Consider the following 19190-nt stretch of genomic DNA (forward strand, 5'->3'; position numbering starts at 1 on the left):
CGACCACCAGCATCAACCCCACCGAGAGAGAGGAATATATAAAAACTGTCCTTTTCCTATGAAATCATCAGTGCCCGAACTCTGGGGTGCATCAGAACCGTCTGGGGACCTAAAGCACAGACATCCAGTCCTCCCAGCCCTGGAGATGGGGATTCAGCAGTCCTGTGAGGGACCGGGCAGCTTAACGTCTTCAGATAATCGCGTAACCGAATGTGGGAACCCTGTAGTAAATTAATGCTAACTTTGAACTACGTGCGTCTACAGTGTGTACGTACACTCAGGAGGAACATAAGAAAGCTGCTGGGTCATTTTTAGTCTACGTGGATTTAAAAACACTATCGTTTAATAAGTCTGGTATTTGTATACATTCTGGCAGGGGGCAGCGGTTACAATAATGAAAGAAGGTGAGGAGTTCTTTCATCAATCACAGTCACAAATGTATTAACAACATGTACAAACCAAACCCTCAACCTCCCCTCCCACACCCGATCCTTTTCCAGGTTCCTTATCTCAGGGAACGGCACCACCATCCAAACACTTACACAAGCCAGACACCAGAAGGCAGCCTCGACACCGCTCTGCCCCTGCACGGTGATCTATCACCGAGTCCTATCAAGTTCACCTCCCAGACACATGTGCTTCTCTAAACCCGCAGCCCGGCCCTGGTCCAGGCTGCCACCACCTCCCACAGCCCAGCACCTCCTGCTGACTCGGGTACGGCAGCTGCAGTGACCTTCCAAAAGGCTGATCTGATCAGGTCACCTCCTTCCAGTCAAAACCCTTCAGCGCTTCCCCGAGTTAAGCCCCCATGTAGCTGTTTCCCGTCTCGCTGCAGGGTATGTCCCCTGTCTCCCTCCTTCACCTGGAGGACGCCCCTTCACTCTTCACATTGCTCAGCACAGTCACGACGTGCGTCGGGGTGCGTTCCTGACCCCCGATGAGCACTCCCCCTACGCACACGCCATCGCACACATTCAAGTTATTCTACGACTACAGTCTGTTCCTCTCACCAGACTGTAAATCCATGACGACAGGGACTGTTTCGTGTCTGCTCACCTCGGCAGCCTCGACATCCAGCACAGTAACGCAGTAAACGTCTGCCGAATGAACGCGTGAACGTACAGACACACTCGCTGTGCCTTCCAGTGTGACGACAAATGACTAAGCCCAGCCAGCGCTCCTTACCGCCACACGGGAAAACCTTAGCTGCCTAACTCACCATCTGCGTGCGGTGAAGGAGGGGCACGGGGAAAACAGATCCCATGTGTGCTCCTCAACGGGGCGGGGGGATGTATTAGGATATTCAGTGAATTCTGACCATGTTAAAATATTTAGTGGAAGAGGCTAGTACTCTCAAGAGACAAGGTCATCTCAGAAACTACCTTAAGATTTTGGCATAGGGCAGAATTTTGAACACACTTTCAGAGTTTTCCTACTGAAGGGAGAAAACTTACTTTTACATTAGAAGTTTCCATATCGACACTTTAGGAATGAACAGCTAAGGCATCCACAGGTGCCACTTAAAGGCAGTTCAGGCTAAACTTCTCAGAAAACAGCTTTAAGAGAGCTTGGCCTTGAGCACAACACCCTTTTCATCCCCAAGCTTGACGGCAGTGGTTTTCCTTCCTGACGCCCCACGCCTCCTCTCTGTCACAATGAAGAAAGCGAGTATGGGGGAAAGGAAGAAGGAAGGGGAAAGGAGCCCGCTGGTCACCCTCAGCCGGACCGTGGGCAGGAGGGCTGCTCCCTGAGCCAGAGCCCTGGGCACCAAGCCCGTGCCCCTCCCCAGATGACAGGGACACACCAGGCCAAACCGGCCAGCTGGGCAGAGGGCGTGGTGCCTCTGGACCTCAAACCATCCTCCTTCAAAGTCTACCCATCACACAAGAGTAGAGCCCAGAGCACCTGGGAAAAACAATGCACCACAGCCCTGCAGTGCCGGCGGGGGGCCGCCCCGGGGGGGGGGGGGGGGGGGGGTTGGAGCAAGACCTCTCAGTCTGCCTGCCCATCTCTGCACCGGTGGCTTTCCTCTCAGCTGTGTCACACTTTACCTAAGCCTCTTTCCTTCCTGGATGGCTCCCAGCGGGTTTTCCAGCTCCCATTCCAGTGTTTGCCTGTGTCTGGGCTTGGGTCCCAGCCTGCAAGCTCCCCAAAGACAAGATCTGTTGCAACCGTCTGTGCGATACCCTGTGCCTGGCGCCGGGGCGACAGATGCTCACTGAACGTGTGGACGTGCAATGTCTTTAACGAGTGGTGATCGCAGAAGCAGTATTAAGAGAAAACGCAGCAAGTAAATATTATTTCATTTATATAATTGTTTTACAAACAGAGTCATCCACTGACTCTGTTCAGACATACCAATCAACAACACTTTGCCTGACGAATTCAAGAGGTCTGGAGGAGACTCAAACCGTGACTATGCAGACGTAGCCATCTTTATGGTCTGCCTTCAATCCTGCTGTTAGAAATCATCATGGGAAGCCACCTAACAAAATTCTTAATCTGGGCTTAATAGGAATCAGTAAACCATTTGTTCAAAGGACACATCTGTAGAGCTTGTTATTGGATGGTTCAGCTTCAACATCTAGGAGGGAGCAAAAAACAACAGTAACAAAAACTAGATCCTCTATAACAGCCTTAGAAGTGCCTATCAGCCAGTAAGCTCTTAGTGATCTCTGGAGTGGCCCTCATACGATTCACCTGGAGAAAGACTTAAGTGTATCCATCTTACAAGGCAAAATCTGCAAGACCCTCCCCCACCAAAAGAGTCAGGTAGAAATTTCCTATGGAAAACAGCTGTGACTCACGTAAAAGGGGCACTCACAATACCACCTGGAAATAATTGAAAATATTATACAAAATATAGTCTTTCAAAATCTTACTCTGGTTATTGGGACCCTAACATACAAAGATGTTACAAGTTAAGGATGGCTACCATCCTTCCTTAACAGTTCAACAACTATCTTCACTTTGTCGGAAGAACATTTTCCAAGTTTCTGATCCATCATAAAGGAACTTCAAAGCCAAATAAAAACACACCTGCCCTAAGAAATAAAAAGAGAGCCTTAAAAAGGAAGAGCACTCTGACACACATCACAACATGGATGAGTCTTGAGGACATCATGCTAAGTGAAATGAGCCAGCCACAAGAGGACAACTGCTGTGTAGTCTCACTTATACGAGGCACCTATAGGCGAGTCAACTCACAGAGACAGAAAGTAGAGGCGTGGCTGCCAGGGGCTGGAGGGAGGGGGAGATGGGAAGTTAGTGCTTAATGTGTACAGTGTTGCTCTTTGGAAAGATGAAAAGGTTCTGGAGATGGATGGTGGTGACGGGTGCACAACAATGTGAATGTACTTAATGCCACTGAACCATAACTTAAAAATAATTAAGATGGTAAACTGTACGTTAATGTAAATTTTACTACCAAAATTAAAAAAGACAGAAAAAGAATAAAAGAAATTACAGATCCTTATGAGAAAGAAAAATAGTGACAGGAAACAGATTTACTGACTTTTTTTCTGAGTGATATTTTAAAAGCCGAACTCTGCATCTTTTCTTTTAATGAAATAAAGAAAACTTCACCAGGAAACGTAATCTCCTGATCACTGCTCTGTGTAACACAGCACAGGACTGTGCCCTGAGTAAGATGTTGTGCCTGGGTCTGTTTTATATCACAGGAATTGTAAACCCTGAGTGTCACATGCCAATCGCAAATTGTAAATGAAAAGAAGAATTCTGTGTAGGAAAAAAATTTCTGCATCACGAATAAATCATCTTGATGATGTAACCTAGGCAAAAGCTCTACTGGCTTCTGAATCTTTTAGCATATTAACATAGTAATTTATTTAACCTAACAGTAAAGCAAAACTTTATTAATAAAGAACTCCTTTTAGAGAATCTAAAATTTAACAGTAGAAAAAACACATAAGCACTGACTACAGAACGAACTCTTTTGAAAAAACAAGAAATAAATCCCACATGTATTTTATTGCAATTTTTCATGAATCCAGATATTCTCTCCATCGTGATTCAAAACTCCAAAATCTTCTCCCCAATATCTAGCCACCAGTTCACCTGTGTTAAAGCTGGTAGAACAGATACAACTCTAAAAGAAACGCTGGTCACAAAGAACCTGCCTCGTTCCCACAACTTAAATGAAAGCCTTATATAAAAGCCCAGCCTGGCCACAATCTACCCGAGATGGCAACATAATCAGATGCAGGGGGACAGAGATGGGCGCACAGCAGCTCTCCAGTCAGCTGACGTTTACGATATGCACCGGCAGTGCAGGACTAGAGGGCCCAGGAGCCTCCTAATCAAACTCCAGGGCTACCTTCCTTCATCTGCAATTCAAATTCATTACTAAACCTCTTTCAGATAGGAATCCTGCTGCCACCAGCACATTCCCGGGTTAACAGAGCACAGCTTCACGGGCCTGTCGTAAAATGGACTGGAACGAAGCTGCCCCCAGAAGGACAGCGTCTTCTCTGCCGGATGCCCTTTAAAGCGCCAAAGGAAGAGCTGGGGTGCAGCTGGCTCCAGACCCTCGAAAGGAGTTGGCGTGCTCCGTCGGAAGCCACCTGACTCTCCCTGCGATTTAGACGACTTTTCTTTTTAAGAAACTTCCAAGTTGCATTAGAATACAGATTTTAAACAGATCGAAACCGCGTAAAAGGGGATTCTAATTTTTATAAAAGACCCAAACCACTGGGGGCGGGGCGGGGGCTCGCAAACAATACTGTAGAGAGAAAAGCATCATAACCTTGTTTTCTCCAGGAGTTCCACAAAGGACCAACTAATAACAAAGAGAGGAGACAATTGACTACTCCTGTCCTCTCGTCCGTTTAGAAAAGAGCTCTATTCTACAAAAAAAACTGCCCCAACACCTCGCCCAGGTAACTCCACTTGAAAATAAAGCCCGAAGCATCCGACCCCGCTCAGAAATTGGGTTACTTACTGGTTTCGGCATTTTCGGTTCCTGATGGGTCTTTCTCAGTCTCCTGGAAACACACTCTCCAGCAGCAGCTGAAACGGTTTTCCCGACCTAGAGGCAGAGGAAACCCCTTTAGAGCGCCCAGCAGCCCTCCTCCGGCTCCCGCCGCCGCCCCGAGACTCGGCGCCCACCCCGCGCTGCTGCTTAAGAACCGGCCGGGCGGGCGCCGGGATGAGTCACCGCCCAACCTGCAATTACGGCGGGCCGGGCGGGCGGGACCTGCGCGGAGGGGCTGCGGGGGACCGCGGGGCGAGGGGCGGGCACCCGGCGGGGAGGGGGCCGGGTGGGCGGGGCGGGGAGCGCGGAGCCCGGGCGGCGGGGGAGGGGACCTCGGCGCAGGGCGCGCAAGCAGGCGGGGAAGCCGGCGGCGAAGGGGCACGGGGCCGCTGGGCCGGGAGGGGACCGGGGCGGGGGGCGCCGGGGCGGGGGTCCCCCGAGGTATTCTTCGGGGCTTTCGGGAAACCAGACTGGAGCCCGTAAGACTGCAAGTTTCACTTTGTGAAGCAACTGTTTGCCCCAGGGCTGAAACCGCAACCGTCAAACCTTTGAGAAACACTTTTAAAAAACTGTCCCCGCCCGGGAGCGGCGAGGGCCGCCCGGCCGGGCGAGGAGGGAGGGGGCGCACCCACGCAGACCGGGCTTCGCTAGCATTTGGGAGAGGAACCCGAGGGGACAGAGCAGAAAGAGGAAGGTGGCGGAGCAACCGGGGCGGCCACGCGCGCAGGTTCAGCTTCACCTGCCGTGTGTTTGGGCCGCAGGGAGAACCGCGTGGTCGGGACTCCACCGGCCCAAGACCCCAGAAGCCGGCGGCGGAGCGAGCCCGGCTCCCGTCGGGACCACCGGTCCCGGGCTCGCGCGCCGGCCGCCCCGCCGCACCTGTCGTCGAGTTCCGGCCACTGTCCCCTCCGCGGAGCGCGCGGCGCGAACCCCCCGGCCCGGCCCCCCAGCTTGTCGACCCCGGACCGCGCGGCTGGCTCACCCGCGGCTCCCGCACAGGACGGCTTCGCTCCCCGCTGTCTGTGCGTCGGTGCAGTGCGCCCGCGCAGTGCGCCCGCAGCCCGCGCTCCCGAGAGTCGCCGGCGGGGCGGGGCCCCGGGGCGGCGCCCCTAACCGCCCCGCCCGCTCGCTCGCTTGCCCGCCCGCCTGACCTGCGAGGTGCGGCTCGCGGGCAAGATGGCTGCGGCCGGCCTCCGCGCCTGGGGGCACTCCCCTCTTTCCCGGGCCCCGCCCTGCCGGCGCCCCCGAGGGCCGCGGAGACCTGGGGAGGGGGCACCCTCCGCCTCCCCCCGCTCCTCACCCCCCACACCCCACTTTCGTAAAGACCTCTCCCGCTTCGCTGCCCTTCCCCTTGCCCTTGGAGAAGAACTTCGCCGAGTTCGACTCAGCTCCCGACGGTAGATGTAAAGTGTGAGATTGTTCCGTAGTGGACAGAGGAAGACCAAGAAAATGTAAATTAGCCTGGAGGAGCCGGCCGGCGGCCACCGAGGAGGTGCTGGGCCGTTTGGGGTCGGCCTGTCCCGTGGTCGGGTCATTCTGTTGTCCTTGCCCCGGGACCGAGACGGGCTTCTGAGAACCTGGGACCTGGCCGCTGTGTCTCCGCGCACGTGGCCGCCTCCGCGCTCGTATTCGGCGGAGAACACAAGCATTAGAAGGCGCTCCATCGCCGAACGCTCTTGGTTAAAGGACACACTTGTGTACTCTTCTGAGTTTCACTAGCACAAAGCTTATTGGAAATGAAATCTCCATAGGGAGAAATTCTAGGAATTATTTTAAATATATATATATATATATTTTGTAAATGCTTCTCAAGAGGAATTACACACACACACACACACACACACACACGGACTTTGGTGGCCAGTGGGATTTGTTGTGCAGTGATTAAGAGAGCTAGCTCTAGAGCAGTGGTTCTCAAAGCATGCTTCCCAGACTAGCAGTAACAACATCACCTGGTAACTTGCAGAAATGGAAATTCACAGGTACTGCCCGGAGACCTACGGAATCAGAAACTCTAGGGCTGGGGCCCAGCAGTCGGAAAGGTGAAAGGCTAAGGGTTGAGACCGGAGAGTTTCCTGAATTCCTTTCCTGGACTCACCACTAACTCCCTGTTTGAGTTGAGTGAGTTATTTAACTCCTTGGTGAGTTAAGAGTTGTTTACCACTTTCACATCTGTGAAGTGGCATAATTACGGTACCTACTTCATAGGGTTGTTCTGAGGATTTAAGGAGTCACTACATTTAAGATGCCTAGAACAGCGCCTGGCACGTAGTAAGCACTCAACTCTAACCTGGTACTGAGAGCAACTAGTGACTTTGGGCAAAGCACCAAACTCTAAGACTCAGTTTCCCTCTTTGTAGAATAGAGATACTAGTAGCACCCACTACATGGGCTTGAAGGGATTAAATAAGACAATGTACGCGGAGTGGTTAGCACCATTCTGGCCTCCTAGTAATGCCTAACCTGTCATTGGGACGGACTACTTCTGGGGTACTCCTTGTCTCCTGTGACCCCCTCCTAGCTGCAGGTGAGTGGGGAGTATTTCAGAAGTCCGGGTGAGTAGGGAGGCCTTTTTTGAGATTTGGTTCTCTATTTGGGCAAGTCTGTTCCCTCTGGAAAACTGACTTTCTATTTTAAAGTGAAAATGTAAAGGGAACTGCATGAGGAAGGAAACTATGAAAGATATTTAACCTACAGTGATAAAGGTTCAGGTCGGATTTGTCATTCCTAGCACACTCTATCTCCACCTCTTATCATTGCCTGGAGCCTTGTTAGCTGTTTTTGGTCCCCAACTCTACTGATAGGATATGACTGTAATCTAATTTTTTATCTCATCCAGTTTATAGTATATTGTTTTAACTGGATGTTTTAAATAACAGTAGCCCAAGACCTTCTGGAGCATTTTTGCACTTTTACCCTTCAGGGGAATGCTAAAAGATGAACTGGCCTGTGGCAGTGTCATAAAAATGAAAAGATCACAGGTTTCAGAAGCATACAGACCTAAGTTTGCGTCCTGGTTCCAGCACTTACAAGCTGGTCACTTTGGGAAAGTCTCTTAACCTGACTGAACTCCCACCTCTCCATCTATAGACTGGAGATAATAATGTATATTTCATGGTGTTCTTCTGCCACTGAATTGTATAATGTGAGCATTCAACTAACTCAAATGCAACTTCTAGGTATAACTTTCTTGCATAAGTTAAAATAGTACATTGTAAATCAACTATATTTCAATTTTTTTAAAAGTCTACAAATAATAAATGCTGGAGAGGGTGTGGAGAAAAAGGAACCCTCCTACACTGTTGGTGGGAATGTACATTGGTACAACCACTATGGAGAACAGTATGGAGGTTCCTTAAAAAACTAAAAATAGAACTACCATATGACCCAGCAATCCCACTCCTGGGCATATATCCAGAGAAAATTGTAATTCTAAAAGATACATGCACCCCCGTGTTCATTGTAGCACTATTTACAATAGCCAAGACGTGGAAGCAACCTAAATGTCCATCGACAGATGAATGGATAAAGAAGATGTGGCACATATATATATATAATATTACTACATATTACTATATATTCCGTATATATGGAATATATATATAATGGCATATTACTAAGCCATAAAGAAAAGAATGAAATAATGCCATTTGCAGCAACATGGATGGACCTAGAGATGATCATACTAAGTGAAGTAAGCTAGACAAATATCATATGATATCGCTTATATGTGGAATCTTAAAAAAAAAAAGATGCAAATGAACTTATTTCTAAAACAGAAAGAGACTCACAGACATAGAAAACAAACTTATGGTTACCAAAGGGGAAAGGGAGGTGGGGAGAGGGATAAATTAGAAGGTATATATATATATGCAACTGAATCACTGTGCTGTCCACCTGAAACTAACACAATACTGTAAATCAACTATACTTCAATAAAAAAAAGAATATACAGAGAGGCAAGGAATGATTACAAAAGAGAATGGTCACTACAGAAATCGGAAAATTATATTAATAAACTTAATTAACTAATAAAAGTAAAATAGCACAGCCATATTTTGCATATGCATTTCTCATGTCTTACGTTACTGAAAGCATTAAATCTTAAATTACATGCTACTGTACAGGTTTTTATCTCCCCACACAAAAAAAATTTATACTGTCAAACTTATGAATGTTTTAAAAGGATTTGTCAAGGGTCATTTATTTTCACCCGATGGTAGAAGAACCTAAGCTCCTTCCCAACCGCTGCCCCCAACCCCGTTCCGCCCAACACACACACAAGACTGAACTCCAAGGAATCTATGCAAGTTGCTTAGGGCGGTGATACCGGATCAGGTGTGCATTAGAATCGCTCATGGATTCCCCTCTAGGAAACCCTGGGATCTTGTTTTTAACAAGTCTCCAGGTGAACCTGATGTACCCAAAGATTGGAGAACCACTGACATAGGTGTGGCAGGATCTTGACAAATGTTACTTACCTGGCCTCACCCTTCACCCTTCTTTGGTGAAGTTATTCCCCCATTTTGTAAGTCATGGTTTTGTTCACGTATGATCATCAGTGCCCTGGCAGGAAGAGAAGAAACCTGGAGCCGGGAGTCTTAGATACCATTCCCTGCTCTCGTTTCGACTAGCTATTGACCTTGAACCACTTGTGCCTCATTTCAGTGTTTTGGTTTTTCAGCCAGAGGAGGGAAATCCAACGTCTACCCACGAGCCCAGGTGAAAGGCTGTTTGTTGGTATGTTGCTTGGAGTTCTTCAGGCAAGGTTACACGAAATCGAGTTAAGGCAGCCCTCTCAGAAGCTTTAGACGCAGACAAGGACGAGAACTGTCTGCACGGAGCACCCACGCCCCCTGATTGCAGGTTGCCTCTGTCAGGTCACTTTGGAGCCTATCTCCATGCTGGTGGCGGCCTAATCTCAAGAAAAAGCTCACAAATAGCACGACAGTCTCTAGCCTCCATCACTTGTAAAGAATAGGCAATAGGCAACAGGGAAAGAGAGTACCCTTGGCAAAATGATGACTTGTGTTATCTTGCAGGACTCAGTAACCTGGGTGAAAATTCAGGACAGTGGGTGCAAGAGCACGAGAATGAATAAGGACTCAGACGGCCTGAGACGGGGCCACTCTGCATTGTGCCTAGAGATTTTTAAGGCTTTACAGGACAGGAATCTAGGAGACTCTTGGCACTATATTGATGGTATGGCTTATATAATTTGAGTCCACTAAGAATAATTCTGGCCACTAGGTGTTCTATTTTAATTGTTTCTTTGGCTTTTTTAAAATTTGGCATAAATAACCTTAATAGTTTTTATGTAAAAGAGTACTAATGACAACACTTGTTTGACTAATAAACTCCCAACTATTGTAGCTTCTTTTAGTATTATTTTTCTTATCTCTGACCAACTTATGAGATTAAAAAAAAAGTTTCCAGTTTACAGCCATGTTGTATGATAACATAGTGGACAGGACCTTGAACATCCTCTATTCAGATACCCACATTTAACAGAGGAAAGCGCCCCACAGAGATTAAATTGTCTGTACTCCTGCCCCCAAACTTCTCTTGTCAAGATAGCCAGCAACCTACATCTTGCTAAATCAAGGGGCCGGACTTCTCTGCCTCACCTTACCCTTCTCCTAAGCAGCCTTGGACACATGTAGCACTCCCTGGGAACATTCTGTTCTTAGCGTTTCTGTTTTCTCCTCCCCCCCTTCTCCTGGTTCCCCCTCTGAAGCTGGCTCTCCTCTCCGGTTCCTCCTCCGCCGCCGTCTCCCTGTGGACTCGGCTCCCAGCTCATTCCTGGGCCCGTATCTATGCACACTCCCTTCCTAGGTCATCTCATCTGCTCCAAGGCTTAAATAACATCTCCAGCCCCGACCTTTCCCTAGAGCAACGACTGTGTACTCGGTATCTCCAGTACTCTGGAGTTCTTGAAAACTGCCCCCCTTCCAACCTTCCCCTTGGCCCTAACCCTAAAGGTCAACCTGAATTCCTCTCTTTCCCTTGACCGCACTCCATCCTCCACCCGTTGTGCATCCAATCCAGCAGACCTAACAGCCCTGTTTAAGAGTACGTCAGATGGCGTCTCTCCCCTGCCAGTGGGTTTTAGAATAAAACGCCAACCCCTTCCTTGTTCCCCACCCACCACCCCGTGTGCCCCGGCCCCTTCCCGCTTCCCCAGTTCCGTGTCCCATCCTCCCCATGTTCCAGATGCTCTAGGTGCCTGCCTCAGGGGTCTCATACTTGAGGTTCCCTCTGCCTGGAATGCTCTTCCCCCATCTCTGCCAGCCTGGCCTTTTCCAGTGTTCCAGTTTTTTGCCCAAACACCACTTCCTCTGAGAGTACTTCCAGCTCCCCATGTGAAGTGCTGCCTTAGGAATCATTCCCTGCCACTTCACCTGATCTACTGTGTTGAGAGCACTTAGCACTCTCTGCTATAGACTTGCTTGTTTGTGTCTTTTTTCCTGTCTCTGGCACAAGAATTGAACTCCTGGCTCTCTTGTTCACTGCTATGCCCTCAGCAGCTAAAACAAGCACCTAATAATTGTTCAATAAGTGTTTGCTGAATAAATAAATGAAGGAATGAACACTGCTAGTTAGTACCAAAGCCAGGTTACTCAGATTAGTTTCCTTTCCAACATACCATACTGCTGTCTCCCGGATTGCTAACCATGGAAACGGTTTACTTACCTAGATTCCAACTGTCCAAAACACCCTTGAAAGCCAGATGAAGGGGGGAAAAATATTAGAAAAAAGGGTCCATCTATTTAGAAACTTTCTAGGTTTCTCTTAAAGTTTATTCATTCCAATTTTAGTTGGGATTCTAACAGGTTTGATTAGCTCTTTTCTGGGCATGGCAGATTAGAAGGGAGGGTGCAAGGGACAAGCAGACACCCTGACAGCAAAGAGGCAGAAAGACTACACAAAACAGACAGTAACTCAGAATACAGCCAGCTGGGGTCTTGTAGCCCAGAGACAGCGTTCCATTCCTCGGGAGTCCCGAGGGCACAAGGTAGAGCCCAGGCCACTGACTGATATTCAGATGGGTAGTTTTCTCAGAAAAGGGGTCTATTTATGTCTGGTCTTTGCTATCGGGAAGCATATTATTTTGTAATTTTTAAAATTGGTGTAAATCATCAAAATAATTCAATAGACAACTATGTACCAACTATCCAGATTTAACAATTGGTAATATTTTATCTCATTATTTTCAGATTTTTTTAAAAAGAAAAAACACTAAAACCCACTAAGCCCTCCGGAGGAGGAGGCCTCCTTCTGAAGTTGCTGTATCTCCTTTATGCGTGGTTCAATGTTTTATACAAAAAAATCCACTTATGTGAAACAAATTAGCTCCCAAATAAATTAGATTTTTTAATTTTGGTGTTTGGTTGCAGAATATAAACAGTAAACATTTAAAAATCACCATGAATTTTTCTTCCTTCTTCCTTCCCTCTTTCCTTCCTCCCTTCTTCCTTCTTCTTCTTTTTTTTTGATTGTCAAAAGCTAACTTAATAAAGCAGTTAATGTGCTGGGAACGCCCGGCGCGATACAGACTTTTCCACGGGCGTCTGCACCACCGTCCACTCACGTCAGGTGCTCCTCGGAGGTTGGACCATTCTCTGCTTTCTCGGTATCTCGAGCACCTAGAAGAGAACCTTGCACGTAGCAGGAGCTCAGTAAATATTTATTGCACTGACTCGAACACAGAGGCGCCCTGGGTGTTCTCTGTAGTGATTACAATATCTCACTGAGTATTAGAGGTCTGAATCCTAGAGATTTGACATGTAACCTGGAAAACTGGCACTTAAAAAACATAAAGCTGTTTTGCTAACAGGGCAAATTTCTGTAGCAGATGATAGATGTTACCTGACCCGGCTGGATCCTACCGAATAGCAAGAGACTCACTCCGGAATGAACTCATCTTTATAACATCTTGAGGAATGCTTTAGGCTGAAACATAGGACCGCATGCTTCATTTGACAAATATTTATTGAGCTCCTACCCCTTGTCAGGCAATTAGCTATAGGGGGAGCAAAACAGATGAAACAAACCCCTGAAGCTTACACTTAATTAAACTTGACCTTTGGCTGTTTGGAATTTACCAGATTCTCCATGAATTTCTATGAACTTGGCAGTGCCACTTGGCCAATCTGCAATTCCAAGCTACTTCTTCAGACTGGGTCCTCAAGTGACCCCCAACAATTTGATTCAGGAATGCATGGACGGCAGGGCGGTGGAGTCCAAAGACAACTGTTCAGTCTGGAGCTGGTGCCAACTCTACCATTAACCGTGACTGGTGGTGCATGGCTTCGGACCACGCCGCAGACACAAGGCCAGCAGAGCAGGCAGCTCAGCTGCAGGAGGGAAGCTGCTGGACTGGAGGAAGGTGGTCGCTGCAGGCGGGGTGCGCCGGCTGCCCCTCAGCTTTTGCTCCCGGCTGTTGCCACGCTGGAGTGTGGGCCCTGCCCTGTCACACGTCTAGCTTTCAAGGAAAGCTTGAGATCCTGATTTTCATATGAAATTTCCCAACTTTTAAATGTTGGCAATGAGTTAAAATTTTTTTTCAAAACACTATGCAAGCCAGACGAAACACATCTGCAGGCTGGGTGTGTGCATCCCCTGCGCTCTCTAGGCCGGCTTTGTCGTCTGTGTTCACAGGGGTTCCACGCGGGGCCGTGATACCCCACTCAGCTCCAAAGCGCTGGCGCTGCAGGCACGCAGCTCCTGCATGGCGGCGACGCTGCTTGTGGGAATGCTCTCCGTGTGTCTGGGTGCTCTAGAAAACGCACGGGCCGCACAGGCCCTGGCGCACAACCTTTCCATCCCACACACGCACAGAGTCAGTTCTTGGGGTCACGCTTTCCGTGCTGAGAATTGTTACAGCTGGCAGCTCAAGGCTGTACACTTAAGGGATGTTGGAGAAAAAGTTCCCCTTGTTTGTGGTGGACACAACCCCCTGAATGCCTGGCTGAGACTCATCCTCCCTTCTGCCTCCCGGGGCCGGTCCTGAGCAGCGTGCCCGGCCCTGCCCTCCCATCCTCCCTCCCACACACTCGCTGGGCAAGAGAGAGGGGCTTCCGGTTTCTGCACGTTTCCTTGTCAGACGGCTGTGTTTTGCATCTAGACTAGCAATGCCCCACACCCTCGGGACTGGCCGACTCCTCTGGCCGCTCATCGCTGTCGCTGCGAAACCTGTTCTGAAAGACGACCTAGAACAACACCTAGCGGGTGCTGAGGGCAGAGTCACCACCACCACATGCCCCTTTCCTCTTCTAAAGACACCTGACCATCTTAGAACACGTTTCTCTCCCCGGGCCCACCAACAGCAAGCCTGGGACGTTAGGCACGTGTTTCCCAAGACTTGCTTTCATTTTGAAACGATTTTTAAGAAAGAAAAAGCAAGGCAGTCCACCCACAATCAGAAAGCTATTTTAAGTCTCAGGGCGGAATTTGCCAGGGTTGACATCCTGGATTTCCTAGGATTGGGGCACACAGTAACTGGTGGGTAGGGGTGAAGCTGATAGGACGGCTGAGCTCCTGAAGCTCAGAACTCTGGGGTCCTCTGTTCTCTTCCTCTTGTCCCAATGCCTGGCCATAGTCTTCTAGAACTTGCAACCGAGAAGACCCCTTAACTAAGGAACCCCTTCCTGCTTTCACATGGAAGACAGACTATCTCCTTGCTTCTGAGGGACGAGGGGAACATGTAGGGCTCCCCTGTAACTCTGATGGAGAAGGCCTCATGTGATCTGACTGGTGTGTTTGGAGGGAAGAACCTGGTCACGTGCAGCCTGGCTCTGTGTTTGCGTGCGTGCGTGCGTGCGTGCGTGCGTGTGTGTGTCCAGTCTGCCTGCCTGCAAAGAGGACTGCTCTGCCCCTTTAAGCCATGCATGTTACAGGGCCCGGCCTGTCTGGGAGGGCTGTGAGGTTCAGGGCTCCCTGTGAGGGGGCACATTTGTTTACTCCTGTGGTTCGGTTTTAGAATGGCCGCTCACTCACAGATCTGGGCCACATTCCCTGGTAGCGGCTTTATCAGCAATAAAGCTCTCGGGTTTTCAGAACTGGGATGGGGAGAGGAGCCAGTTTACTGGGCGCCTTCAGGCTGCAACACGGACCTCTAATCTCTCTCCCCCAGTCTGTTCCATGCAAGTTGAAAAGAACGATCATCCCTCAAGTGTCATTTCAGTGCCATAAATTTCCTGCTCCTGTTCTCTTTATGCCTCCTGAAACAAATGAAAATGTCCTTTTATTAAAGACTTCAAGGTGCTCTCAGACAGCAAGGCTTTTTATCTGAATGCTTTTCATCTCCGCAATATCTGAGTGGGAGCCTGGGCTCTGTTCTAGCCACGCATGCCTCGCACCCTTCCCTCCCATTTCCCCTCCATTCTCTCTTTGCTTCTGTCACTTTCTCCATCAGGGACACCCATCTTCAGCAACTGTATCTTTCCCTGCTTTTAAAACACTACTCAGGACTCCAGCTGCCCCTGAGTAATAAATTGGACTCCATTCTCTCTAAATACTGTACCAACTCTCAAAATATTTGAGCTGAGACTTACTTGTTCCAAATATTTATGCTATGGCTATAGTTACATCAAAGAGAACTTTTCATGAGTAAAAGTGTTTTAATTTGAGGCAGGAACTTGGTTATGGCAACTTGAAGACATTTGTCCTCATTCCCTGGTATCTACATTTTTCTCCCATCAGTGTGATTGAATGGACCAGGATGTTTTCTTTTGCAACTCCCCATAGCACTAAGAGTTCTTAGCAAGTAGCGGCAACCAGGATGTTGCAATGGGTGACTCACTGAACATTTCTCCCAGAGACCTGTCACAGAACATTCTACGTATTAAAATGGAATCCAGGTCTTCAGGCTGTAATTACTCTTTTTTATTCCCATTTTCCATTTCCTCACCATCCTTGTGTGTTTAATGCATATCTCTTTGTTTATATGTGTTTTCTGCACAATGTATGTTGTTCTGTGTACACATACTTTTAATTTATATAAATGATATAAAGTTGTGTATCTCCTTCTGCTTCACTTTTCCCCACTCAGCACTGCTTTTATTACCCACCCAGCTTGCTGAGGGTTCATCTAAACCCTTGCTCCTTGCACCTGCATGATCCTTTGTGTGTGTATCCACCACATGTCACCTGTCCCCCCTCCCAGATTGGACATTCAAGTTACCTCCACAGAGGCCACAAATATTGCATATAGATCCCTATGGACCTGAGAATTTCACTGGCTCATATGTCTAAGAGGACTTGGATCCCAGGAAGATGGTCTTATAACTTATCATCCAGACAAGGACAGTCTAGAAGAATGAAAGGCAGCACTATTAATAATCACATGGGGACGAGAAGCCTAAACCGTGACTCTCAGGCAAACCGAGACGCGTGCTCACTGTAGTCAAAAGGTCTGAGTACGTGTAAATGGAACAAGGACCTCCCAGAATGATTGCCACACCTGCACTCCCCCAGCAGGGCAGGGGGGTTCACATCTCCACGTCCCACTACACTTATTTGGTGCCATGACGATAACTATAAAATGCCTCAGGACTGTTGAAATCTGCATTCCTCTGATCACCAACATGTCTGACGTCTCTATGTGTTTGCTGGCCTTTCGGATTTCCTTATTTGGAAAGTGTTCCTTTCCTTTGCCTACTTTTGTTGGGGTTTTCTTGTTGTTTGCGAGAGTTTCCTATGTTTTCTGGTTATTAATCCCCTATCAGTTTTAGACATTGCAAATATGCTCTCCATATTTGGAATTAATTAATTTTGTCCATGGTGTTCTTTCTAACCAAACTCATCAGTTTTCTTTTTTCTTTTTTTTTTTTTTGCGGTACGCGGGCCTCTCACCGTTGTGGCCTCTCCCGCTGCGGAGCGCAGGCTCAGCGGCCGTGGCTCATGGGCCCAGCCGCTCCGCGGCATGTGGGATCTTCCCGGACCGGGGCACGAACCCGTGTCCCCTGCATCGGCAGGCGGACTCTCAACCACTGCGCCACCAGGGAAGGCCAAACGCACCAGTTTTCTTGTCTTTATAGTTTTGTGTTCTTAACATTCAGTTTTAGAAGGACTTTCTTTCCCCAATTTCAGAAAAACATTCTCCTTCATTTTCTTCTATTAGCTTTTTAGTTTTACCTTTCATATGTAGGTGTTTAACCTCCCTGGAAGTGTGGTCCACCCTTTCGTGGAATTAATAGGGATGCAGTTTTATTTTTCTCCATACAGAGAAGCAGTTTCCCAGCTCATTCAGTTCACCATCCTTCCTTTTCCCTTGATTTGTGGTGTCAGCTTTATCGCGTGTGACGTTCCCCTGTGTTCCTGGGTCTACAGGTTCTCTGTTCTGCTCCATCAGTCTGTGCGTGCTTGCATCCTACTGCAGGATGGCTTTGTAGTAAGTGTATCTTAATAGCCCATAGGGCAAATTTCCCCTCATTATCAACAAAGCTCTTCATGAGATCCCCTTATAAACAAATGAATCTCATAAAGATCTCTGCTGGAATACGTCCAGAAAAGGTGGAGCTGCTCCATTTAGATATTTTGTCTTAACCTTGTTCTCTTACTATCATGGTCTTCGTTTGATCATTAAATGTGAAGGATTCTTTACAAATTTTAAGTTTTTGTTATAGAATTCAGAGTGCTATTTCATTTCTACTCAGTTACAATTGTTGTGAACGTTTTTAGCACAAAGGTCTAAGAAGGTGAATGTAGCTGTGTCACCTGAGGAGGGCACCTTTGCTGCTAAGGGACCAGGACTGGGCCTGGCTTGCCCATCGTGTGGATAAATGGCAGAGCAGCCTAGCCTCTGCGCCCCCAGTCACTCTGGGAATGGTACGAGAATCCTTGCTCCCCCTCCAAGACCTCTGCCTGGCAGGCCACAAGCGAGGGCACTCAGTGTCTGCTTGGCACTCATACTGGTTATTAATGTCTGAATCATTCTTTCCTCCTTCCCACCCACATCCTCTGGTCTAATCCCTGACAATTCCACCCTTACCCATCTCTTCTGTTCCAGCCCGACACCCACTGATATTTTCACAGCCCAGTTTCCAGCCTTTACAGCACTTTGCTCCCCCAGCTAGAGCCACTTGGTCCACACTAGCCCTGTGACCCCAAGGGTCAGTGTGGACCCAACACCTTGGGACTGGGCACCACGACACGTGTCCGAGTAGTCCAGCTGGCCCTGGGCTTCTACATCTTGTTCTCATGTTGCACCCCAGATCTGGTCACTCATGTAACCGATCTTATTTTCTCAAGCATCTTTTTTTAAATTCCTTGATAATAATCCGTTTTATTAATATGCAAGGGAATGATAGAATTACCAAAAAAATTCTTTTTTTTTTCAACTTTCTTTAATGTCTAGCTGGGCAGAGGACAGCTGGGTTCTCATCTCTGCCTTTGCATTCAGTCGAATAGATTCAATAGAATAAAGTTTGCACGTGCTTTTTCATCATCTGACAATCATTTCAGGAGCCCCAGCCAATCCGTTTCAACATTATATGTCAGGCTGCCTCATGGAAAAGTCCTCTGTATGCTCATGCAAGAATGAGAGTGTAGGGCCTCCCTGGTGGCGCAGTGGTTGGGAGTCCGCCTGCCAATGCAGGGGACACGGGTTCGTGCCCCGGTCCGGGAAGATCCCACATGCCGCGGAGCAGCTGGGCCAATGAGCCATGGCCGCTGAGCCTGCGCGTCCGGAGCCTGTGCTCCGCAACGGGAGAGGCCACAACAGTGAGAGGCCCGCGTACCGCAAAAAAAAAAAAAAAAAAAAGAATGAGAGTGTAGAAGGCAAATTGGACCTTACTGTTACTATGAAAATAGTTTTGACTTCACAGACCCACTGAAAGGGTCATGGAGACCTCTATGGGTCCTGGCGCCCCACTTTGAGAACTGTTGGATGCAATCATATGAAAGTCCTGATATTCTATCGTTTCCATCTTTACTTAGTAAGTTCCAGTCCTATGCAAGGCACTAGACCGGTCCTGATTACTGGAGCCTTGTTTTATTTCCTGAGCCTGTGTGCCTGCCAGGTAACCCCCTTCTCCAGGTGTTCCAGACCCTTTGAGAACCTGGACGATGCCTTATTCGTTTGATCCCACTTCCAAGGAACTGGAATTTGGGGTGAGGGTCCTACCACCTGTCGACCCGTTTCCTGGATGCAGATCAGCACAAACGTTACAAATCACCTGTTCCTGTTACTCTG

At 48.3% G+C, this 19190-nt stretch overlaps 1 protein-coding gene across 1 annotated transcript in view; it reads right to left on the reverse strand.

Moving 5' to 3' along the window:
- Positions 1–6128, reverse strand: part of EZR (ezrin) — a 49348-nt gene extending 43220 nt beyond the window's left edge. The window contains exons 1-2 of the mRNA XM_033867921.2: positions 5976–6128; positions 4961–5047 (exon numbers count right to left, since the gene is read on the reverse strand). Coding sequence (XP_033723812.1) covers positions 4961–4972 — 12 coding nt within the window. The 5' untranslated portion in view covers positions 4973–5047; positions 5976–6128. The remainder of the gene's footprint in view (positions 1–4960; positions 5048–5975) is intronic.
- Positions 6129–19190: the final 13062 nt, after the last annotated feature.

Source organism: Tursiops truncatus, chromosome 12, assembly GCF_011762595.2.
Source record: "Tursiops truncatus isolate mTurTru1 chromosome 12, mTurTru1.mat.Y, whole genome shotgun sequence".
NCBI lineage: Eukaryota > Metazoa > Chordata > Mammalia > Artiodactyla > Delphinidae > Tursiops > Tursiops truncatus.